General features: G+C 42.0%; 1 protein-coding gene across 1 annotated transcript in view; it reads right to left on the bottom strand.

The window, feature by feature from the left end:
• EML1 (EMAP like 1) overlaps positions 1-25,736 on the bottom strand; it is a gene marked incomplete at its 5' end in the record, with an annotated part of 141,004 nt that overhangs the window by 42,869 nt on the left and 72,399 nt on the right. The window contains 3 exons of the mRNA XM_079700288.1: positions 11,312-11,446; positions 14,426-14,482; positions 23,330-23,465. Of these exons, the coding sequence (XP_079556414.1) occupies positions 11,312-11,446; positions 14,426-14,482; positions 23,330-23,465 (328 nt within the window). The remainder of the gene's footprint in view (positions 1-11,311; positions 11,447-14,425; positions 14,483-23,329; positions 23,466-25,736) is intronic.

Raw genomic sequence — 25,736 nt, 5'->3', positions numbered from 1 at the left:
CCCAAAGAGAGCTGGGAGAACTGTGAGCCCGCAGAGGCACCTACATTTTTTGTGCGTACATGTTGAAAAACACATACTGGAGCAGATACAGTCCTTATGTTACCTTTCTCCTTCATTTTAAACTTGAAATACATTGAGAAACACCACCAGTAAAAACTACCCCTAATCCCACGATGTAATAAATGATATTATTTATTAATGGCCTTGATTTTCAGATAATTTTATGAGTACATGGCGGGAAACTCTTTACTGATGCTTTAAAAGTGGTTTACTGTGTTTCAAGTAGGTGGATCTGCTACGGGCTGAGATTTCTGAACGCGAACCACTGGTCACTGAAAATAGTACTCTGCAGGGCCCGCACACCTTTTAACACAAAAGTCTAACTTCCATCAGCCCTGAAGGCCCAAAACAACCTCGGCGGACCCCGATATTTTTCCGATCTCATCTTCCTGTCTCTCCCCTCAGTCACGGACTTCCAGACGCTCTGTCCTTGCTGTCCCGAGACTGAGCCAGCAGCTCCCAAGCCCGGTGTGGACCCCAGCTTCCCATCCCCCTGGAGAGCGCACGGCCCGGCGAGTGCTCGGAGCCGCCCCGAGAGGCCTTCTTCGATGCTCCAGTCTGCAGCCTCCTCGGTCCTGCTTGCCACGCCCCGCCTGGCTTTATCTTTATTAATCTGTCTCTCCCCATCAGGAGTAAAGCGCAGGAGGGCAGAGATCTTTGTTCACGACCGTGTCCCGGGGCCTGTAACAGTCTTCAGCAGCTGCCTGGAAGCTGGTAAGGTCTGGAGCCATCCCTGCCTCTGATCCCAGCTGGCCCCGTGGGTGTGCGTCTGGCCAGGTGGGCTGGAGGCTGTCCCAACGGCCCTGCTGCCCCCCACCTCCCCGGAGGTAGCCAGTACTTCCTGGTGCCTGGCGCTTCTCGCTGCCCTCCTGGTCAGTCCTCAGCCTTTACTGCGCCTTCGCTGCATGCAGCCCCTCCAGGGCCCCCTCTCAGCATCTTCATTCCTCCTTCGGGGTGGTACCCACACAAGGCCCAGTGTGGAGCATCCCTCCCGGTCCTCCTGCTGGGCCCTCGGCAGGTGCCATGTCTGGGCTCAGAAAGGGTGGCTTCAGGACTCCTGTCCTGCTCCCAGGCTTTGTCACAAGCTCACCGAAGGTCTGTGGAAAAGGGGTGCGTGTGTGCGAAGGTTTCCCTTGTGCCTGGGGCTCCCAAGACCTCTACACCACTCGGCCTCTCAGGATTCTACAAGCTTTCAGCTCCTGTCTTCGTACAACCATTCCTCTTCTTCCTGCAGCTCTGCCAAAGATCACGGCAGCCAGGGCAGTCCCTCCTGAGAGGGGCTGGTTACTTTTGGGGCTGGAGTGCGTCATATGACTCGGTGACCCTGGCTCCACGGTGGGCTCACCTGACTTGTTCTCGTCGTTGGGGGGAGTGACCCTCTTGTGATTTTCTAAGCAGAAGCATAAGTCTTAACTGCAACTTTTATATCTTATTAGATTCACAGGCAGGACAAGGACACAAGAGGAAAAGCTGAAACAGAAGACTACAAAGCAAACCTGCTGGTTAGGTAAGCCAAGCAGGGAATTAAAAGACAGGAATGTCATTTTTCCATCATGACTTTGATCACAAAAGCAGAAAGATGCCAAGTCCATGAAACAGACATAAGCAATCTGGAACCCTGACTAGAGACAGAAAAGAGCAATTACATATTATGTCCCTCTTAGAAAGAGCACATCCATAGGGGAATTTGAACTTCAAATATAGGGAAGCCAGTGGAATTCTGATGTTGAAGCACCATAAGAAGATGAATGAAAGATCTGTTCAAAGATCAGAAAAAGGCAGCCTAAGTGTTAACAGCTAAAGGTCACTGAGAGGTACCAGGTACTGAAGTTCTCATAGTTCTTTACACCTTGCTCTAAACTATGCATTGCCTTTTGGGTATACAGGTATCGTATTTAGAAAACATACTATCGCTAGGCTTCGTTATTTTAGAAAGTTCAATTTTTATAGAAAAATATACTATATTTACTTTAGAACCCACGATTCCTGCCCACATACCACCCTCCTGAGAGGCAAGAAGCCTGGGAAAAGGTACTATTCCACTCACACATGCACGTCTTATAAATGCAAACCTATAAAATGACAATAAATCTTCCCAACTATTGATAGAAGGGCAAACCCACAGAACACGTGATGACGATGATCCAAAGTTAAAGATGCTGTGGCCCCAGGTCAAAATCAGCTAATAGGAGCCGCGCACCAATCACCTGTCCGATCTTGAACTTACCATCAATAGAGCTGAGAGTGGGCCCTTCAGACCCAGCCCACTGGAAACACGCTCGGGCTGTGAACTCACTTGGAACGGGAGATGACTGCCTCTCAAGGTGTGGTGTACCTTGTCCCTGGGCACCCATTCCTTAACGTGAGCTAAATGGAAAACTGAAGTGGGTGACTTCGCACTGCCTCTGCCGCCAGGGTGTGGTTCCTGGGGGCAGGGGGGAGAGTGAATAAACTCTGGCACCAGAATGAGGCTCCATCCATCCCTATCCGAGTCTGGAGTCAGTGCAGATGTTCCCCACCCCGAAGCCCAGGACTGAAGTAAGCCCAGAGGAGAGAAAGGATTTCCCTTCTGGCAAGCAAACCTTCGTCTCTTGGCTATTCCGGCCTCAGGCTGCTGGGCCCAGTATCTCCAAAATGAACCATGATACAATCCGGTGCGGGTCTTTTTACGGCTCTGTTTTTGGCAGGAAGGAGATTTGCTGAAAGAGCTTGGCTGTACACTCCCTAAAGCTGGAAGGTTCGGGAGACTCTCCTAAGGACTCTTCTAACTAGAAGCAGTCCCTGGGGGTCACGGAGGACGCGAGGAAGCCTGGAGCCTCCACCAGACCAGTAGCTGGATCTAGAGGCAGTAGGAGCAAACCAGACGGTTGGCCCAAAGAAAAACTCCCACCCGGAGCTGTGAGCTCACACCACGAAGCAGCTATAATCACCTAAGTCACATGTTATCCCCGAAAACGTTCACTGTGGACTCTGGTTGCCGGGACTGTCAAAAGTGGCTGTTTCCCCTTCATCTGATATCACTCAGATGACTCACTGTGGGCTGGGTGTTTGTAAGCGGGGGAGTCCAGCCAAGAACTCGTCCAGACTCAGATGCAACGAGTATTCCCTGCACTGCTCCTGGGCGGTGGGATCCGCGCTCAGCACGTTCGTATCTGTTACTAATTTATCCCAAGGTCCTGAGAGCCGGTCTCCGACACACGGGTGACGCGTGTAACAGGGAGCTCTGGAGACGGGAATTAGTGCAGACTGACAGAGGCCAAATGCTTCCGAGCAGAGATACTTGCTTTACAGAATGATTAATAAGGCCTGATCGAGGAGGAGACCGTTCCAAAGTCAAACATGTTTTTTCCCTGCAACGTATTCATCTACAAAAACGGTACCTCTCAGCAAACATACCATGACTCCTTCTGAAAACGACTTCGCTTGATGAAATGTGATCCCTGCTGGGAGTCAAGATACTCTGCTATGTAAATAATGATTCTTTTTATAAATTGCCCTTAAGTAAGCAGCTGTTAACTACAAGTAGGGTCATTCAGGAACCATCTATTTAAAATATCTAGAAGTTTTTACTGGGGACAAAAACTACTGCTTCATAGACATTTCCAACCAATACTTCCAGTTTAACGTGGCAGAAGGAGCATAGGTTTTTTTTTTTTTTTTGGTTGCACTGGGTCTTAGTTGAGGCTCGCGGACTCCTTCATTGCAGCACGTGGGCTCCTTAGTTGCAGCAGGCGGGCTCCTTAGTTGTGGCATGTGAACTCTTAGTTGCAGCATGTGGGATCTAGTTCCCTGACCAGGGATCGAACCCAGGCCCCCTGCATTGGAAGAGCGGAGCCTTACCCACTGCACCACCAGGGAAGTCCCAGGAGCACAGATTTTGAAGGCAGTTGGATTCGTGTTTTATTTGGGCAAATCATTTTACCTCCATAAACTTTAGATTCTTTCATCTACAAAAATGGGACTAAAACCACTGTGAGGCATAGGGTACCGGCAGGATCATATATAACATGTAACAAAGTATCTAACACACGGTTATTAATTAATATTACTTCCCTCTTCCTCCTAATTTCACTGACAATAACCTATCAATACATGTATGTATTTTGAGCTCTTCACCTAACAGCCTCAAAACTAAAACAAAATAAAGAATACCATACCAGCACTTATTATTTTAACATTTGTTAAAAACTAAATGACCCCTTGGGTTAAAGAGTGAAACAATCTTTTCATTTGAAAAAAAAAAAAAGATGATTCATTTAAATCACCTAATTTCCAATGTTTCGGAATCCAAAATGCAGTGTTAAAATCATCTACCAATAGGTGGTGCTGTTTGCATAGTTCTTAAATGACTATGGTTTTTAAATCTCAGTATATAGGTAACATCCTTTCATTCATTCAGCGAATGTTTATTGAGCACTTACTGTGTGCCAGAACTGTGCAAAGTGCTAGGAATATAAAGAAGAAAAAATGACACAGCTCTGCCCTCCCAAAGCTTAAGGGGGCGGGGGTGGGAGGGTGGAATGTTTGGGAAGCCCCTGGAGGGTGGGGAGGGAGTTACAGTTACAGATAAAGTTAATGGGCAGGAACAAAGCAATCTGGAAGGCAGCTAACTCAGACCAGGGCGCTAAGGCAGGCTTCCCAGAGAAAGGGGCATCCTGAGCTGGGTCTTGAAGGATTAGCTGGAGTTCTCCTCCTACCAAGTTTCCAGACACTTACATATGCCACTTAGGACAAGGGACAAACCTCCACTTACTAAGTGTTAAAAAGTGTAATTCATCAAGCTGTGCATTTGTTTGGTTTTGGTATCTGTTTGATTTTCTAATACTACAATAAAAAGATTTTTCTAGGGGCTTCCCTGGTGGCGCAGTGGTTGAGAGTCCGCCTGCCGATGCGGGGGACACGGGCTCGTGCCCCGGTCCAGGAAGATCCCACATGCCGCGGAGCAGCTGGGCCCGTGAGCCATGGCCGCTGAGCCTGTGCGTCCAGAGCCTGTGCTCCGCAACGGGAGAGGCCACAGCAGTGAGAGGCCTGCGTACCTCAAAAAAAAAAAAAAAAAAAGAAAAGAAAAAAGATTTTTCTACATATGCTATCTTCTTACTTTCATTTGGGTTTCTTTAATGAAGACTGAGTTTGAATATCTTTTCCTTAGTTAATTGGCTACGCATATTTCTTTCTCAGTGAACTGTCTCTGTTCAAACCTTTTACCCACTTTCCGATTGAGTTAACTGTCTTTTCCCTCACTGGTGTGTGTTGTGACCTTTGGAAATGAAGGACATTGACCCTTTTCAGTTGTGGGTGTCATTCGTATTTGTTGAGAGGATGAGTCTTCATGGGCTTTTCCTTCCCACTTCCGGCCAAGCCTTACGCTCTGTCCTGCACATGGTAGGTGCTCAGTGAGTCAAGCAGTGCTGGGAAAGGGTATGAGTAAGGTGAGAGAAATGTTCAGAATTTCTGATTCCTCCCTTTTCAGGTTGGGGTGAGATCAGAAATGGGAGTTGGAGAATTCTGGAATGTCCCAAAAAAGAGAGGCACTCAAGATTGGGGAGTGGGGTGAGCAAAGGTGTGCAAGCATCAGCTCCAACTCTGGATGGAGAAGGCAAATAACAGGAGTCATACCATCTATGGAGCACCAATGTCGGCAAGCCCCATGCTACGTACGCCATCTTGTTTAATCCGCACAACAGCCCTGAGAGGTAGGTATTAGTTTTTACTGGTGCTGAGGGAAACCCCAAAGAGGTTAAGTAACTAGTTCACAGTCACATAACAAAAGTGGCAGAGCTGGGATTAAAATTTGGTTATGGCTATAATGCCCCATCCGTCTACACTCTTTTTGTTATATTGATTGGGGTAAAAAGATTCATTCAACAAATGTTTATTGGGTACCCACTGTATGCCGGGCATTGTTCTAGATGTTGGGCTGGTCTGACTGGACTAGAAAAGACTTGTTGGTATCCAAACGTCCAACAAAAGTGCATTTGCCTAGATAAATGATTCACATCTGGAATAACATTGTAAGAGTATATTTCCTGACACAAAGACATACTCATACAGCAAATGAAAAAGAGGGTTACAAAATGTATGCAGAAGAATATCCTTTATGTAAAAATTATACACTACACACATGCAACACCCTAGAAGTAAAGTCTGGATGTAAACACAATAAAATGGTCACTGTGAGTTCTCTGAGTGCTGAGATTAGAGAGGATTTTCCTTTCCTCTGTTTTGTACATTTGGATATCCTAAAACACATGTTTATTTGTGTAATAAATAGGTTACTTCAAAAAGGAAAATAAATCCTGCTGGGGGAAGGTGAGAGGTAGTGCTGGAAGCCGTGGATATCAGGGTTCAAGACAGGGGGAGGAGCCAGCAGATGCAGGACCTTGAACCCAGGCTGAAGATTAAGGTTTAGATTCCACCATCAGTGATGCGAAAGGAAAAGAAGAGCAATGCTGAGCCTTGAGGACCTTGAGGTGTCGCTCAAAAGACTGCCTCGTTGGTGTGCAGAAAAGGGAACCCTCCTGCATTGTTGGTGGGAATGTAAGTTGGTGCAGCCACTATGGAGAACAGTACGGAGGTTCCTCAAAAAACTAAAAATAGAGTTGCCATATGATCCAGCCATCCCACTGCTGGGTATATCTGGACAAAACTGTAATTCGAAAAGATACATGCACCCGCTATGTTCACAGCAGCACTGTTTACAATAGCCAAGATGTGGAAGCAACCTAAATGTCCATCGACAGATGAATGGATAAAAAAGATGTGTGTGTGTGTGTGTGTGTGTGTGTGTGTGTGTGTGTGTGTGTAATGGAATATTACTCAGCATAAAAAAGAATGAAATAATGCCATCTGCAGCAATAGGGATGGACCTGGAGATCATCATACTGAGTGAAGTCAGACAGAGAAAGACAAATACCATATGATATCACTTATATGTGGAATCTAAAATATGACATAAATGAACTTATCCATGAAACAGAAACAGACTCACAGACTAGAGAACAGACTTGTGGTTGCCAAGTGGTGGGGGGGGCAGGTAGGGATGGACTGGGAGTTTGGGATTAGCAGATATAAACTATTGTATATAGAATGGATAACCAACAAGGACCTACTGTACAGCACATGGAACTATATTTAATACCCTGTGATAAACCATAATAGAAAAGAATATACATATATTATTATAATTATATATATTATATATAACTGAATCACTTTGCTGTACAGCAGAAACTAACACAACATTGTAAATCAACTCTACTTAAATAAAATAAATTAAAAAAAAAAAAAGACTTTCTCATTGAACGCTAGAGCTTAAAGAAGGGTGGAGCTGAGAGCTCCGCTCAGGGTTCTGAACTTCACAGCCTGGATAAAGCAGCCAGTTGCACAACACAAAAGGGGATCTAAGGGAACACTTTTATGTGGTAGACATCTTCATAATTTTGAAGCTTTTTTCATGTTTGTTTACTCCAAAGATGGGCAGTTTATTTGTGTGTTACAACAAGGTTTCCAGCAGATGGCTGAAACATTTCTTGTTCTAACAAAATCAGCTCATATTGCAACAACTTTTTGATGGAAACAAAATGTCTTGCTTACAAAGTTGATATATCTTATTCCCGTCAGAACTACAAAGGGGGAACCAGTTGGATAACTGAAACATTTTATCAGTCTACCAACATCTAACATAAACTATGCATTATAAAACAGTAGTTGTTTTTCTGTCTGATATAAAAGATTTAAAAAAAAAATTTTTTTTAAAACCTCTCTTGGATTAGTCTACTGGCGACATTAGATAGTACGGGTTGTTTATCAGAATGTTATTGGCGTTCCCTATTCAAATTTAATAAGTACTTCATTATGACACAAATCACTGTATAACTGTTAATATTCACTTACAATCAATAATATATAAGGTGAATATTACATTGCCATATATTGCTTTTGTTCTTATGAAAGTTTTGTCAGTACAAAGATTAATAAGGGCTGTTAAAATTCTGTGGCTCATTACAAGCAAAATATTTTAAAATGTTAACTATTCTAAGATAAAAGTGTACAATGTCACAAGAAAAACTTGACTCTCATGACCATTTCCAAAGAAAATGAGATACAGGAGCAAGAAAAGTGAAACTCTCAGGAATAATAGTTTCTATGAACGCAAAACACATAATTATTATTAAATAAATTAATGTATCTTGGAAAACGTGAATGTTTAGGACATCAAAAACACTATTATTTTATGTTCGACAGTAAGATCTGTACAGTTTATAGGGAGTGTCATTGTTATTACTGAGAAATATAAACGTTGAAAGGAGCCTCTTTCTAATTTTCACAAAAGTGCCAGATGCACGGAAGACAGCTTTGTATATGGTGTGTGGTAACTGTGAGCTTTTATAGCAAATAGTCTGTGACTGATATAAGTTATAGCACTGCTCTGTGTGAATGACTTGCTTCTGCAAATCAGGACAGACCCAAAGTTACAGCTCACTCACTCACATTCTGATGAGCTTTCCTGTGAATCTCCGGGCCTGCACACCAGCTCATTCTGATGTGACATTGACAACCATGAGAATATATGGTCGGTCCTCTGTATCCGCAGGTTCTGCATCCGTGGAATGAAACACCCACAACCATAAAGATCCACGGCTGGTTGAATCTGTGGATGCAGAACCCACTGACTAAAGGACTTGAGCGTCTGGCCTTGGTGTGGCGGTGGGATCCTGGAACCAATCCCCCTCGGACAACCTGGGATGACTGGATAATACTTTATTTCTCCCCAACCAGTTTTACATTTTGCCAAAATCCAGGTTGCACTCATAGGACTGTGTCCTGTGAATGTAAGTTAATATGCGTTAGACCAAAAATAGACTAATAATTTCAGATGTCATCCACCACCTTCATCTTACCAATGAGGAAATGAAGTTCAGAATTCTGGAAAGCCTCATGAATTATTTTCTTCTACCCTGCACAGGTCTCGATTTATAACAGCTGCCGTTACCGAGTGCCAAGTGCTACGATAGGTGTTTTCCTACCCCGTTAGCTCTTTGACAAGATTCAAGGGAATTAGGTATAAAATCCCTAATTCACAGAGGGGAAAAACTGAGGCTCAGAGAAGTTAACAGGCCAAATTCACTTACAAACCCAGATCTCCCTTTTACTCCAGAGCCTGTGCCCTTTCCATTACATCTTGCTGTTTATAGTAACCAAACATGGACAATGTGTCCAAATGCAAGCCAGCATTCTGGAACCATGAACAGTGTAAGACAGCATCCTGGCACCATGGACAAATACTTGTGTGTGATGCAGAAGAGGTCCCGCTGTCTTAGACCACCGAGGATCATGTTTAAAAGGGGAACTGCATCGAGGCCACCTCTCTATCCCTTTCTTTGCCTGCTTTAAGCCATGGGGACTGGGCATTGGTCCATTAGACTCCAGCTCTGATTTGCTACAAGGTCAAGGTAGCCCAAGAGTGGGGCTCTGCATATGGGAATGGAAAGGAAAGATGAAGGGAAATGGACAGGCAGCAACAGAAGCACCAGCCTGACCTTCACCTCTACGGCTTCTCAGCTACTTCTTCCTTCTGTCTGAGTTCCTGCCGCCTTCATTCCCATGGGCCCCTAAAGGTGTCTGTCGGTACCAGCAGTGACCTAAGAGAAGGCAGGAACTGTCTCTCTGAAGCTCCTTAGGTGCAACTCGACCAGTTCAGTGCTACGTGGGCCTCAACTACTATTCCTGGGCTCTAATGAGACAAAGAATTTATGTTTAAATGGACATGTTTAGTTGCCTGAATTATTTTTATAAAATGATTAGTAAATTTTCCCAGTCCCTCATTTCCAAATCAAAAGTTCCTACGGTAGCATTAAAAAACAAAAACAAAAAAACCCTTTGTAAATATCTTTCATGGAAATATTTACCCAGCACACTTAGCAAAGCCATAGGATTTAAAAGATACAACAGATCTGGAGTTTGCACAATGCAGATTCTTTTTGCAAATTCTTAATACAAATCAGATGTGCAGGGAAGGAGCCAAGTTTTTAAGAATTGCCAAGATCTAGACATCTCAGGTCAACTTCCAAGCTTACGCTGAATTCAGAGAAGCCTAAAGGCCACCCTGCATCTCCCACTTACGCTCCACTACCATTGTAACTACTTGGCCTTATTTCCAAGGTATTATCACCCAATTAGCATAATCTTCTGATAAGAAGTCCTATTAATAGCCTAAATTAGAAGACAACCTCATGTTAGTGGTTTTCAGATTGTTAATGGACTGTGGACTTGACCTGCTAGAGATATGAGAGGCCCCTGGATCTCTTTCTACAAAACCTATCTTTTAGGAATAAAACTGAAAAAGGGTTTATTTAAGCTTCCTTTACAGGACTGAATCAGAATGGACTTACAAGCTTGGAATTTTTTCAGCCTGTGGGCTGGAGTCCACTGCTTTATGACTAAGCCTTCTCCTTACACGAACATTTGGAAAAAACCAAAACAAAACATGGTTAGCCTGTGAAGCTGAAATTCCTTCCTAAGCCTTGCTCAATAGAGAGAACAGAATTAAAGCACAATGTTTAAAAAGAGAGAATAAAGTACATTGAGTAGATATATACAGAGACAGAGAAACTGATCTCATATACACAATACATTCTTAAACATAAAACAAGCTCTTAAAATGCCCCAAATTAGCTTTCACTAATAAAATGTCACTATTAGTTTAACAGTGAGATATCATAATCCACTCTAAACCAACCTCAGAGAAAAAACTCAAAGCACGTTTCATGAAACCAGAAAGAAAATGGTTCCTAGTTCTGGTGTTAGCTCAATATTAAAAATAGTTTCTGACAAATCATAAAATTACAACTTTTCACCCAGTCTGTCGTAGAAAATACTGTTCACAAACAAGCCATTAAAATTAATTTTAAAATGGCAGCAGAGAGTATGAGAAATATAAAGTGCTCAGTATGGAAATTCAGAACAGGTTCTCAAATTCCATCGAGTTGGTACTAAGCAAATTCTCAGAAATGACTTCTGTCTGAATAGGAGCCCTGAGAGTTCAAGTTGTAATTTTCTACTTGGATGATAACTGGTGTGAGCTGTGACCGGCAGCTGTTTGATTAGCGCCCACAGTGATGTCAGGAGAAGGAGTATGTGGCGTGGAGGGCTCACAGCTTGTGTGCGTATTAGGGGGTCTTCTGATCCACCTCTGGGAAAAGAGGCCACACGATATCTGAACCGCAGGAACCAGAAGTAAGACGCCCCTTACCTTTCACTGTTCTTTTTGCCACTAGAAGAACTGCTGGTGGATCCCGTGCGATTCCGGTTTCCTTTGGAATCCCCATAGCTTTCCCTTCGACCACCAGGAGATACCCGTTCAGAAGAGCTGGTCCTCTTGATGGTACTAAAAGTACAAAGTAAATGACAATGAAATCCTTCACGGAGTGATTTTATTTTATTGCTGAGTGTGACAATATATACATAGAACATTCTATTTCCATGTGGAGATTTAAAAGATAGACTGGTTTGAAATTCCTAATTATAGAGATCAAAAAACTTTTCAGAATGTCACTTGAGATCAATGCCTCTACTCACTGCCTTTGTAACTGGGGCAATTAGTGTAGTTCAAGGTCATAGAGGAAGTTGAAAGGTAAGATTCCCAACAATACCGTGAGAACTCTCCAGGGGCTTAGTGGGAGGTGACCCCACCCTTGTGCAGGTTTCAGTCTAGACCAGTGGTGCTCAACCAGGGGAGACTCTGCCCCCCAGGGACATCTGACAATGTCTGGAGACACTTTTGCTTGTCACAACTGGGGCAGGGGGAGGGCTGCTACATCTAATGCATAGAGGCCAGGGACGCTGCTAAACACCCTATAATGCCCAGGACAGCCCCGTGACAAAGAATGATCCAGCCCCAAATGTCAATAGTGCTGATATGGAAGAACTCTGGTCTAAAGGCATACGTGGGACAAAGACATTCCACTCTCTATAGGATGCCTCTGTTTAGAGGTGGTACCCATGCAAGTGCTTACTTCCTTCTGAATAACCAGAGGGACTAGAGTGGTTGGAAGCCTGGTGAGGGATGTCTGGGGAAGACTTCCTGAAGATTGTGAATTTCTGGGAGACAGAAAATGAACAGCTTGAACGTGTTATAATGACACAGTAGGGAAGAGCGTGTCCTAAGAAGAGGCATACCCCACGCACAGGTAATCCACAGGCGTGAGGGGTCAGTTAGCCAGGGCAGGGGCTGTAGGTTGATGGTTTGCTCTTGGAGCCCGGAAGTGTATTACAGGCATCCCTGTAAAGTTTCTTTGTTTGTTTTTTTTATCTTCATCATTAGGCCATATGTTTCCTGAGATCCCGTCTCATTTATCATTCTTATATTCTTTGCAGAGCCTAGTAGAGAAGCTTGATAAATATTAATTAAATGAAAGGGTGAAATAAATGAAACGATCAATGGTAGTGTCACACTGACCCTGTCACAGGTAGAGGCATGTGATGCTGTAATTCAGCACCTGCTCCGTGAGGAAGAAAGAAGGACACGAGTGTATGGTGGTGCTGCTCCCGGGTGGGGCTGCGGGGGGAGGTCTGGGCTGGATGCACAGAGTCAAGGTGCAGGTGGGCGATAACGCAAGTCTGCAACCCAGGAGGTGGCTCAGAACTGGCACTGTCAACTGGGTGGGTCACTGAACCATGGATGCGGAGGAAATCTCCACGCCGGGAAGGAGAGAAGGTGAGAACGAAGAGAACCTCCCCGGGAAAGAGTGACTTTATAAGACGTGGGTTGAGGAACTGCCACAGGAATCTCAGGTAGCAGGTAAACCCCGAGGGACTGGGGAGGAAGAACCGCCGGAGGACAGTTAAGGTGCTGGGGTTGTGGAGGCAGGAGGGGGACCTCGATGATGAAGCCTCAGGGGTTCCAGTCAGGGGAGGGTGGAGACGGACCTGAACTTTAATCCGGAGGACACAGGAGCTGAGAAGCTTGAGACAGTGAGACTACTGCCCCTGGGCTGGATTCCAAAGCCCTCCTTTCTCACAATTAAATAACACAGAATGTGCAAGAGCCTTGCACATGGGATGCTCTGCTGTCTTCCCTTCATTCTCTTTTCCTCCTCATCTCTGCCTTCCTTTGGGCCAACTTTAAGTTCTTTTTCCTCTGTAACTTCCAATCGGTCAGTAAATAATCTCTTAGCACATTTTCAAAAACTGCACAGTGTAACGGCTTTTGAAAAACCATCTCGCTCCCTGAGTGAACGAACATAAATAAAATGACCATAATCATGATGATCTGAAGACACATTCTGCGTAGTCTTTTTGGTCACTGAGGAAACCTCTGAATTGACAGCCCCAGGATCTCACAGCTGGGATCTGCACGGGTGTGCCTTAAGGTCAAAATGTGAATTTTTAGAACTCTGAATTTGAGGACAAGGGAATTATAGATCTTAGGAGAGCATTACATTTCTGAAATTTAGGACTGAAGTCTAAAAATTACAGAAACCTTTATGTTTAAAGTTCAAGATCTTCCAGTGACGAAAAACACCAAGCTAATTTCACGTTGTGGGAGCTCTCTCGGCTAAGCATCTGGCCCGCCGAGGCTCTCAGGCACACTGCCCCAGCAGCTGGCAGCCCTGAGCAGCACCTCCATAGTGTCCTTGTGGGAGTTCAGGGTAAGTTCACGGCAATTTAAAGGCTTGTATAAAACACCCTTAAAGAGCTGAAAAGCCATGACTATTAATCAATGATAGCAAACGTTAACCGATTTTCTAATAATCAACACTCAACCTGGTGGCTGGAAGAGTTAAGAGGGGAGATCAATGATGGAACCATGGGCAGCAACGGTTCACGTGTATTAAGAGCTTTGCGCTTTATATGAATCGTTTAATTTCAACCTCAAATCCCCTGCAAAAGTGTCATTATCCGTATTCTACAGATGAGGGGACAGCTTCAGGGATACAAAGCAACACGTCTGAGGTTACTTGACCCCTTGCTCTCTACTGGGCCTCCTAGTTAAGGCCACCTAGGGAATTCCCTGGTGGGCCAGTGGTTAGGACTCCTCGCTTTCACTGCAGAGGGCCCGCGTCTGATCCCTGCTCAGGGAACTAAGATCCCACAAGCTGTGCGGCATGGCCAAAAAATAAATAAATAAAATAAAGACCACCTGCAAGTTATGAAACACTGAAGTCCATTAGTTTTGAGGACCTGTTGAACAGAGATGTTGAACGTCTAAAAATCCAATAAAGGTCAGTAATTAATACAGTTATATGATTTAAGACTTGATCAACGGCAGGCATTGGATAAGGCCCTCTAAGCTACTGCACTAAAAGGGTGGTAAAACTACCAAAGCAGCAGTGAGGGTTACAAAGTAAATCTAAGTACTCCTCACCTGGGTGTGGAACTGTTCAGTGTGCATGCACTGAGAAGACTCACAGACCTGTTTAATCTATGTACGAGAGGCACGGAAACAAAGCAGAATAGACATGAGTACAATAATCAAAGCGTGGAAAAATATTTTGGTAAACGTCAATAAGTTACAGAATACACTGCACGTTAAAATGGGAAAACATTTTGGTTTGCATATATAGACTTGGATATAATCCATCGCGGCTCCTTCAAGATATTTGGCATTCACGCATTTGCATTAAAATGTTAAGCTTTTAAAAAAATCTACTATTGTTGCATACGTAGAAAAAACGAGAAATTTCCTTTTGAGAGCCAAGAGCTCTCATGAATTAAAGAGGATTTACTAGGACTCAGAGTGAAGGACAGAAAATAGAGCTTGAAGACAAGACATCTGCAGGAACACGGGCGGCCAGAAGAAGTGACACTGTACACTCACTGAGAGAAGCCTCTCCAACAACCAGCAGGGAATATCAAAGAAGTTACTCTCCCTCGGGACAGCAAGTGAGAAATCATGTTCTTTATTTTGAAAGTGGCAGAAGTCCTAGCTTGTGAAAGACTGTATAATAACACAGCACATTTTTTATTGCTTAAGGCAAGCATTTTTGGTGTAGAAATGCAGATACCATCATTTCTCTTTTCCCTTCTGCTCTCAACCTCCACCCTCAAACCCAAAGTTCTGAAAATACAATGGTTCTCTACCTTACACTACAGCTGCATTCAATGGTTTTTGCCAATTTAAACTAAATTTTAGACATAATAAAGTCTCTGCAAAGGGAGAACAGAGGAAAAATGGTCATCTTTCTTCTTATGGTTAGATAATAACTCTAAATGTAATAAGCTACCACAGCATCTTTCTTTCATTATGTGATTTAAAACCAAGAATTGGTTTTCCAAAATTTTGCAAAAAAGATCCCAAACTTCTACAACTGAAAAAAAATACTGGGTCTTCCCTAGTGGTCCGGTGGAAGCCTCTGCGCTCCCAATGCAGGGGGCCCAGGTTCAATCTCTGGTCAGGGAACTAGATCCCGCGTGCCGCAACTAAAAGATCCCGCGTGCCGCATCGAAGACCCGGCACAGCCGGGTCCTATTTATAAAGAAATAAATGAATAAATAAATAAAAAGGAAAGAAAGAAAGAAAATACTAATCTGAGGGGAAGCTTGTACTCGTGACCCGAGATTTTCTGATGAGGTCATTTGCCGTGGCAGCCGGAGAGATTAACGCTAGATTAAAACGATTATCTACTCAACAAATACTCATTTGGAATCAATTTATACTGGGCTCTACGCTGAGCACTGGCAAATCAACATGGGACCAGGACTAACCTGGTTTTTGTCCTGCGAGGGGTGAGGTCATCGTGACAGATTGAGGTCACGCAACTTCAGGAATTAGGAAATGCTCTCATCTTGGTCTAAAGCCATCTTTGCAGCAAAACCCAAGGCATTTCCTAAGAAGGCTGGGGGCCTTAGAGAATTTGACAGACCAAAATAAGTTTTTTTTCTATCATATGAAGCCAACTACCTGAGCCCAGAGGGGGGAATTGAAACACTTCTGATAAGAGAATAAGTACCAATTCATCTTCCTCTGCTCAACAGCATCAACTCCCATTTCTAGCTTGTTACAGAGATCACACTCAAAACCTGACTTTAACACATACATTTCAATGGATCTCAGTGATAAAGAATATAGTAGAAAAAAAAAAAAAAACCCCAAAGCAGATGTAAATCATGTAAGTACCTGGCACTGACTTTGGTGCTTTTACAAATGCTGTATTTCTAAGGAGTGCAACTATTTTTCTAAAGGACTATCAGCTGTTTGTTTGAAAGCCACAGATATTCACCATCCTACCTTCCAACTGGAGCAGCGCATTTTAAAAATAATGCTCTCTTTTTGTACCAGTTTTGTTCTTTTGATCTCTCTTCTCACAGCTTTGCCCTATTGTAAAGCTCTGCTTAGGAGTGGGAAGAATGATGGATTGTTTTGAGCCAGTGGAAATGTTATTCTATTGTCAGCTCCAGCATCCCCACCGAGGAAGGTATGACCCTACAATGTCTTCCCCGGATTTTCTGCCTTTTCTCCTTTCACTAATGGAAACAAAGCTTTTCCCAAGGATTCCAAATCACGCCCCCAATCGAAGTCTTAATTGGCAACACAAAGCACAACCCCTGGGTGCTGGACAGTTTCCAAAGGGGATTTTGTTCTTTAGTACTAGGCTGAAAAAACCTCAGAGAAAAGAAAACAAACATATACCCATCCACACACCAGAGATGCCCCAGCTTGGTTAATTTGGAACTCTGATTACAGAAAAATTCCTACGTGATTATAAATGTATTTGAAATGGCTCGGAGGTTGTTTTAATCCTCACAGGCAGAATGCCCAGCTTGCTTCTGTTTTCAAAATTCTCTCCTAAGGAGAGATCTATAGGAACTTCGTCACAGAGTAATTATTATATGCCACTGTTTGGGTTTCCAACTTCCAGACAGATGGGAATTCACATCCACGGAAGCCCACAAAAGGCAGAGAAACAAAATAAATGAACCACTATGCTCTACACCGAAACACCAAGAGTCTCAGACACTCAATCTAGAAAACCATGTATTTCTAGTTGGCTGCTGGACAATAGCTTATCAAATGAATAAAACGGATTATTTTGTAAATTAAAAAGAAAAGTCTACAGAGGCCTAAGAACATTCCTAGAAGGAAGGTTACTGTTTAAATGCTAATACACACACACACACGCACATACACATATATATAAAATATGATGGCTACTGATTATCCTCCCCCGCCACCATCCTTTCCTTCTAAGATAATATTGCCGAGGGCAAGCACTGTCCATGAGCTCCTTCATACATGGCTGAAACGACCCAGGCTTCTGCTCACAGCAAGGGGCCTGGTCCTGTAATGGGAGTTCAGGCCCTGCAGCCCCATATGAATGGGCAGTTCTGTCTCTCAGAGTTGCAACTTGCCGCCAACCTCTGCTCAGTCACCCTCGCCCCTGCCTTCCACTCCTGTCAGCACCCTCAGGGGCATCTCAGAACATCACTGTTTCTAAAAAGCATCATCCAGACAGGATGGGGCACACAAAAGGGATGGTTTCCAACGAGTAATTATATCAAGAATTTTTTTATGAGTAGATGTAAGCGCTGACCTGGAAATCTTTGCAAGAAGCAGCCTATCCCAGTGAAAGGAGTGTGAGCTCTAGATCCAGACAGACCTGGGTTTGAGTCCAGGTTCTCTACTCACTTGATCCCGGGCAAGTTACTTCACTTCTTTGAGCGTCAGTTTACCCACTGGCAAAACAGGGATAATAATATCTACCTTGGAAGGTTGTTTTGAGGATCAGTGATAATGGTATTAAAAGCTCGATGCTTAGTACGCTTTTATTATCAAAAGATAATTTCTATCATCATCACTGATTTAAAGAGGGGCTGAAGCACCATTAGGGCTCTTTGTCTTTTTCACATCCTGTGGGAAAATATCAATTAGATTCTTCAGCAGAGCCTCACTCCTGTAGTCATCTGCATAAATCTCATCCCCCAGTCTTATCCTACCCTGAATCAATATTTCAAATACTAGAACTCAAAACCCAATTTGCCAGGGATTCTAACAGTTGTGCCAATTAATCCGGCAAGGTCTAAGAAAACCATAAACAGTCTATTAAGTGAAGGACATTATTGTACTACATCAAAGTTACTTTGGATCAAACACAGAGCCTTCTACAAAATCAAAGTGCAAGAATGCTTGACATATGCTCTCATGAAAGGAACTGAAAGCTAGAAATTATATCTACATTTCAAATTTTACTTTTATGATTTTTTGCTCTGAAAAAAAATTTTCCTTCTACTTAAATGCCAAATATATAAAGAGATATAAATTTTAAAAGTTTATTTTCTTTAAGAATAAAGAAAAAGAATCTCATTTTTTCATTAACTACTTGCTACTTTAAAAAGTCAATCTTGAAGTTCAACAACTCACTCTTAAACAGCCAATGAGTTAAAGAAGAAATCGCAAGAGAATTTTGAAAATATCTAGAGACAAATGAAAACAAAAACAAAACATTCTAAAACTTGTAGGATGCAGAGAAAGCAGTGCTAAGAGGGAAGTTTATAGCTGTGAAAACACTTACATTAAAAAGACGAAAGATCTGAAATCAACAACTTAACTTTATACCTCAAGGAAACAGAAAAAAACAAGAACAAATAAAGCTAAAAGTTAGCAGAGGGCAGGTAATAATAAAGATTACAGTAGAGATAAACAAAATGGAGAAAAGAAAAACAGTAGAAAAAAATCAATGAAACCAAGAGTTGATTTTTGAAAAGATCAATAAAATTGCCAAATCCTCCATTAAACTGAGAAAAAGAGAGAAGACTCAAATAACTAAAATTAGAAACTAAAGAGGGACTATTACAACTGATGTCACAGAAATAAAAAGGATTATAAGAGACTACAGTGAATAAATGCATGCCAACAAATTGAATAAACTAGAAGAAATGAATAAATTCCTAGAAACATACAACCTATCAAGACTGAATGATGAAGTATTGAAAACTCTGAATAGACCTATAACTAGTAAGGAGATTGAAGCAGTAATCAAAACTCTCCCGGGCTTCCCTGGTGGCGCAGTGGTTGAGAGTCCGCCTGCCGATGCAGGGGACACGGGTTCGTGCCCCGGTCTGGGAAGATCCCACATGCCGCGGAGCGGCTGGGCCCGTGAGCCATGGCCACTGAGCCTGTGCTCCGGAGCCTGTGCTCCGCAAGGGGAGAGGCCACAACAGTGAGAGGCCCGCCTACCGCAAAAAAAAAAAAAAAAAAAAAAAAAAAAACTCTCCCAACAAAGCAAAGCCCAGGACCAGATGGCATGACTCTAGAATTCTACCAAACATTTAAAGAACTAATACCAATGCTCCTCAAACTCTTCTAAAGACTAAAGGGGCAGTGGGGGCACATCCAATCTCATTCTAGGAGGCCAGCATTATTCTGATACCAAAAAAAAAAAAAAAAAAAAGACACAACAAGAAAAAATACATGCCAATAACTCTGATAAATAATGATGCAAAAATCAACAAAATACTACCAAACTGAATTTAACAGCACATTAAAAGGATTATACACCATGACCAAGTGGGATTTATACCTGTACTGCAAGGATGGTTCAACATAAGAAAATCAATATAATATTGTACATCACATTAAGAGAATGAAAGAAAAAAACCACATGATCATCTAAATTGATGCAGAAAAAGCACTTGACAAAACTCAACACCCTTCATGATAAAAGCACTCAAACTAGGAATAGAAGAAAACTACCTCAACATAGTTAAAAACCATATATGAAAAGCCCACAGTGAACTCATACTCAGTGGTGAAACACTCAATGGTGAAAGCTTTTCTCCTAAGGTCAGGAACAAGGCAAGGATACTCACTCTCATCACTATTGAACACAGTACTGGAAGTCCTAGCCAGAGCAATAAGACATGTAAAAAAATAAAAGGCATCCACATTGGAAAGGAAGAAGTAAAAACTATCTCTGTTTGCAGATGACATGATCTTAGGGAAGACCCTAAAGATTCCACAAAAAAACTGTTAAAACTAATAATTTCACCAAAGTTGCAGGATACAAAAACCAAAACACAGAAATCAGTTGTAGTTCTATTCACTAACAATGACCAATCTGAAAAGGAAATTCAGAAAATAACCCCATTTATGATAGCATCAAAAAGGAAAAACTACTTAGGAATAAACTTAACCAAGGAGGTGAAAGACTTGTAGACAGAAAACTACAAAACACTGCTGAAAGAAATCAAAGAAGATACAAATAAATGGAAAGTCATCCTATTTTTGTGGGATTGGAAGACTTAATATGTTAAAATGTCTACACTACCCAAAGTGATTTACAGATCCAATGCAATCCCTATCAAAATACCAATGGCATTTTTTGTAGAAATAGAAAAAAAAATCCTAAAATTCATATGGAATCTAAAGGGACCCCAAATAGCCAAAACAATCTTGAAAAAGAAGAACAAAATTGGAGGACTCACATTTCCTGATTTCAAAACATACTACAAAGTAACAGTAATCAAGACAGTGCGGTACTGGAATAAAGACAGATAATATAGACCAATGGAACAGAATAGAGAGCCCAGAAATAATCCCTTGCATGTACGGGCAAATGATTTTCAGCAAGGGTGCCAATACTACACAAGGGGGAAAGTCAGTTTCATCAACAAATGGTGTAGGGAAAACCAGACATCCACATGCAAAAGAATGAAGTTGGACCCTTACCTTATGCTACATACAAAAATTAACTTGAAATGTGTTAAAGACCTAGAACTACGAAACTCCTAGAAGAAAACATAGGGGGAAAGCTTTAGGATGTTGGATTCAGCAATTATTTCTTGGATATGACACCAAATGTAAAAATAAACAAATGGGACTGCATCAAACTTAAAAACCTCTGTGCAAAGGAAACTATCAATAGAGTGAGAAAGCAATGTATGGAATAGGAGAAAGTATTTGTGAATCATGTATCTGGTAAGGGATTAATATCCAGAATATATAAGGAACTCCTACAATTCAACAACAAAAAAATGAATAACCCAATTAAAAATGGGAAAAGGACTTGAATAGAAAATTTTCCAAAAGATATATACAAATGGCCAACAAGCATATGAAAAAGATGCTCAACATCACTAATAATAAGAGAAGTACAAAAGAAAACCATAATGAGATATCACCTCACACCCATTAGAATGGCCACTATCAAGAACAGAAAATAACAAATGTGGGCAAGGATGAGGAGAAATTGGAACCCTTGTGCACTGTTAGTGGGAATGTAAAATGGTGCAGTCATTATGGAAAACATTATGGAGGTTCCTCAAAAAATTAAAAATAGAATTACCATATGACTCAGCAATCCCACTTCTGAGTATATATCCAAAAGAATTCAAAGCAGGTTCTCAAAGAGATATCTGCACACCTATGTTGATTGCAGCATTATTCACAATAGCTAAGAGGTGGAAGAAACCCTAACGTCCATCAACATGAATGGATAAAGAAAAGGTGGTATATACGCACAACGGAATGTTATACAGACTTAAAAAAGAAGGAAATCCTGGGACTTCCCTGGTGGTCCAGTGGGTAAGACTCCATGTTCCCTGTGCAGGGGGCCCGGGTTCGATCCCTGGTGGGGGAACTAGATCTTGCATGCATGCTGCAACTAAGAGTCGGCATGCCGCAGCTAAAGATCCCGCATGCTGCAACTAAAAGATCACGCATGCCGCAGTGAAGATCCCGCGAGCTGCAACTAAGACCCAGCACAGCCTAAATAAATAAATAAAATACAAAGGCACTTTAAAAAAAAAAAAGGGAAATACTGTCACATGCTACAATATGAATGAACCTTGATGATATATGTTAAGTGAAATAAGTCAGCCACGAAAGGACAAATACTGCATGATTCCACTCATATGAAGTATCTAATGTAGTCAAATCATAGAAACAGAAAGGAAAAAGGTGGTCACCAAGGGCTCTGGGAGGATTTACTGTTGAAGAGATATATTGGGTTGGCCAAAAAGTTCGTTCGGGTTTTTCCTTCCCATCTTAAGGAAAAATCCAAACGAACTTTTTGGCCAATAAATAGTTTCAGTTCTGCAAGATGAAAAGGTTCTGGAGATCTGCTGTACCACAATGAGAATATACTTGACACTACTGAACTGTACACTTAAAAATGGTTAAGATGGTAAATTTAATGTGATGTGGGTTTTACCACAGTTAAAAAAAAAAAGAAGAAAGAAATGGTAACAAATGGCAACCTGAAACTTAAAAAGTCAGTCTGTCAATCTTATAACGTCTAGATGAATAAAAGACAGTCCATACCTACTGCTGCCAATTAGAATCCAGAAGGTCATTTCATGTTGATTATAAATGAATGATTCAAAGAAGTATTAAAAAGGTATGAAATGAGGCTGAGAATTTCATTTTAAAGTTCTAAAAAGCCCTGCAAAACCAATTTTCTTAAAATTCACAAACAATAAGTACATGAAACTCTATCTGATGAAACACAATGCAAATTTGCTTGATGAAGGATAAGCCTTTATGTATAAACGCTATATATTTAAAAGATAAGACGGGATTGTTACATTTTCATTCTGAGTCACAATGCAGCACCAAATCTACTCTCACCAGCCCAATGGGTACCCCAGCACACCGCAGAGCATACTCACACCCAGAATCCCCAGTGCACATAAAGCAAGTTAGCATTTTAATGAACTTTACAAGTTCTTCTAACAAGCCCATGAGGTAGCATTGCAGAAAGAATTTCTTTAAGGTTTTCTATGCTATATTACTACCAGATATTTCATTTTTTTAGGGCATACAAATTTAGAAAACTGGCCTGGCATATAAAATACACAATTTTAATATGACAACTATGAAATTATAGAAAATTAAGAGCAACCTATGCTCTATCTGACAAACATCTGAAGCTCCACTGTTAGGCCTCATTTAAAAGTACGAGATTATCCAAATTTTACTGATAAAAATTTAAGCTCAGTACAGCAATCTGAATTTTGCAATATTCCAAGCCTATTCATTTTTTATATAGGTTATGCTCCCACTTGTTTTTTCAAAAGAGAAGTTTAAGTAAAAACACAAAATGGCGCACTGCGGCTTTAGTGAATGAGATTTTAAAGACTATATGACTACAACTAAAAAAACGCAGAATAATAAATCGACATGGTTCCTGTTTTGGCAACACACCAAATATTGTGCTTTTATAAGCTTTAACTCAAAGGAGAAATTTTAAAGTGTCGTATAAAAGAGTAATACTTATTTTAGCATCTGAGCCAGAACTGCTTTGAGAGTTCATGTAAGGCGCTTCTTGCCTACCTTTTGGCTGTGGCAGGTACAGCGGTTTCTTTCCTGGCCCCCGAGGGGGCTGGCAGGGAGCCACTGGCTTTCTTTGGTACCACAGTGCCGTTGTTGACGGTGGTTCTTAAAGGCAAGGTCTGCACCAGTGGTCTTGCTGTAAGACAAGCAGAAAAGGCAATCAGAACTTTCGCCTTTTCAAGGGAACTCCTTACAGGACTTAAGATAATGTAGAAAGAAAAAGGACGTCCATTTCAAATGCCAGCAGAATCGACAAAGGTGCAAAGACAATGGAGCTTTTCAACAATGGTGCTGAAACAATGAACCCAGACACCAACCTCAGGCCTTACACAAAAATTAACTCAGAAGGGACCACGGGCCTATGTGTGAAGTGCAAAACTATAAAACTTCTAGATGAAAATATAGGAGAAAAATCTGTGTGACCTTGGGTTTGGTGATGGGTTTTTAGATACAATACCAAAAGCACATCCATGAAAGGAAAAATTGATAGCTTGGACCTCATTAAAATTAAAACAACAAAAACAACAAAAACACTTTTGCTCTGTAAAAGACATCATTAGGAGGATGAAAAGACAATTTATAGACTGGGGGAAATATTTGCAAATCACATATCTGATAAAGGACTTGTATACAGAATATAAAAAGAACTCTTAAAATTCAACAATAAGAAAATGAATAGCCCAATTAAAAACATGGGCAAAAGATCTGAACAGAAACCTCACCAAAGGATATATACAGATGGCAAATAAGCATATGAAAAGATGCTCAACATCTTTTATCATTAGGGAAATGCAAATTAAAACAATAATGAGATATCTCTATTACACCTATTAGGATGGCTAAAATCCAAAACACAGAAAACATACCAACTGCTGGCCAGGATGCAGAGCAATAGGAACTCTCCTTCATTGTTGGTGGGAATGCAAAATGGTACAGCCACTTTGGAAGACAGTTTGGCAGTTTCTTACAAAGTTGAGGCTTATAAATTTTATCATAGGATCCAGTAATTGTGCTTACACTAAGTATTAACCCAAATGATTTGAAAACTTATGTCTACACAAAACTTTCATTTAATATTTATAGCAGCCTTATTTATAACTGTGAAAACTGGAAGCAACCACGATGTCCTTCAATTGGTGATGGATAAACAAACTGTGGTCCATCCAGACCATGGAATAGGATTCAGGGATAACAGGAATGAACCAATCCACACAACCATGGTTGAGTCTTAAATCCATATTGCCAAGTGAAAGGAGCCAGTCTGAGAGGCTATATACTGCAAGATTCCATTTAAAATGACATTCTAGGGGCTTCCCTGGTGGCGCAGTGGTTGAGAGTCCGCCTGCCGATGCAGGGGACGCGGGTTTGTGCTCCGGTCCGGGAGGATCCCACATGCCGCAGAGCGGCTGGGCCCGTGAGCCATGGCCGCTGAGCCTGCGCATCCGGAGTCTGTGCTCCGCAATGGGAGAGGCCACAACAGTGAGAGGCCCGCGTACCGCAAAAAAAATTTTTAAAAAATAAAATAAAAATAAGTAAATAAATAAATAAATAAAATGACATTCTACAAAAGGTTAAACTATAGAGACAGAAAGTGGATCAGTGGTTGCCAGAGACTGGGGGTGGTGTCACTAGGTGAAGCACAGAGATTCTTCAGGGTGGTAAAGCTATTCTGTGTGATATCGTAGTGGTGGATGTGTGATGCTATGCATTTGTCAAAACCCACAGACCCTTACAGCACAAAAAGTGAACCTTAATACATGCAAATACAATAATAGTCAATAAGGAGATGGGGGAATCCCATGGCGGAATGCAGACTGTGACAAAAGAATCTAACCGCATTACAAACATGCAACATAACCTCACGGAAGGGGGTGGAGCGGAAAGGTGCAGACAAAGTAATTCTGGTAATGAGCAGAGACCGGGAGACTACAAAAGGAACTGCACATAAGCACTGTATTCTAGTTGGTAAAGTTGTTTTCCACAGGGACGTATGGTAGGAGCCAGGCTTCTCAATGTTGGAGAGGGAGGTTACAGACCAGCAAGGGGGGAAGGCTAGAATGAACCAGGTGGAATGGAGAAGAGGCGACATCAGTGTGAACTCATGTCTAGCTTAACAGAGACAGAGACACACAGAGACGTAATTATAGGTAAGTCTGTGTACACGGGTTGTATAAACACATCTATGTCCCAGCTCTGTCTGCTGAGAGACCCGGGGCCCAAACCTGGGTTTCTAATACCATTCTACAGCAAAAGGAACCAGGGCTCCTTGGGGAAGCACCTGAATCCAGGGCTGAGACAGGGCATATCCAACATGAGCCTGGAGCATCTTATGGCGCCAGAAAGTAAGGAAGTGCTCACAGAACCCACACTGACGGGGGTGTGGCTAAGGGACCCAGGAGCCAATGGG

This window comes from Hyperoodon ampullatus, assembly GCF_949752795.1.
Source record: "Hyperoodon ampullatus genome assembly, chromosome: 3".
NCBI lineage: Eukaryota > Metazoa > Chordata > Mammalia > Artiodactyla > Ziphiidae > Hyperoodon > Hyperoodon ampullatus.
The sequence above is the reverse complement of the archived record's forward strand: the minus strand, read 5'-3'. Positions and strand labels throughout refer to the sequence as shown.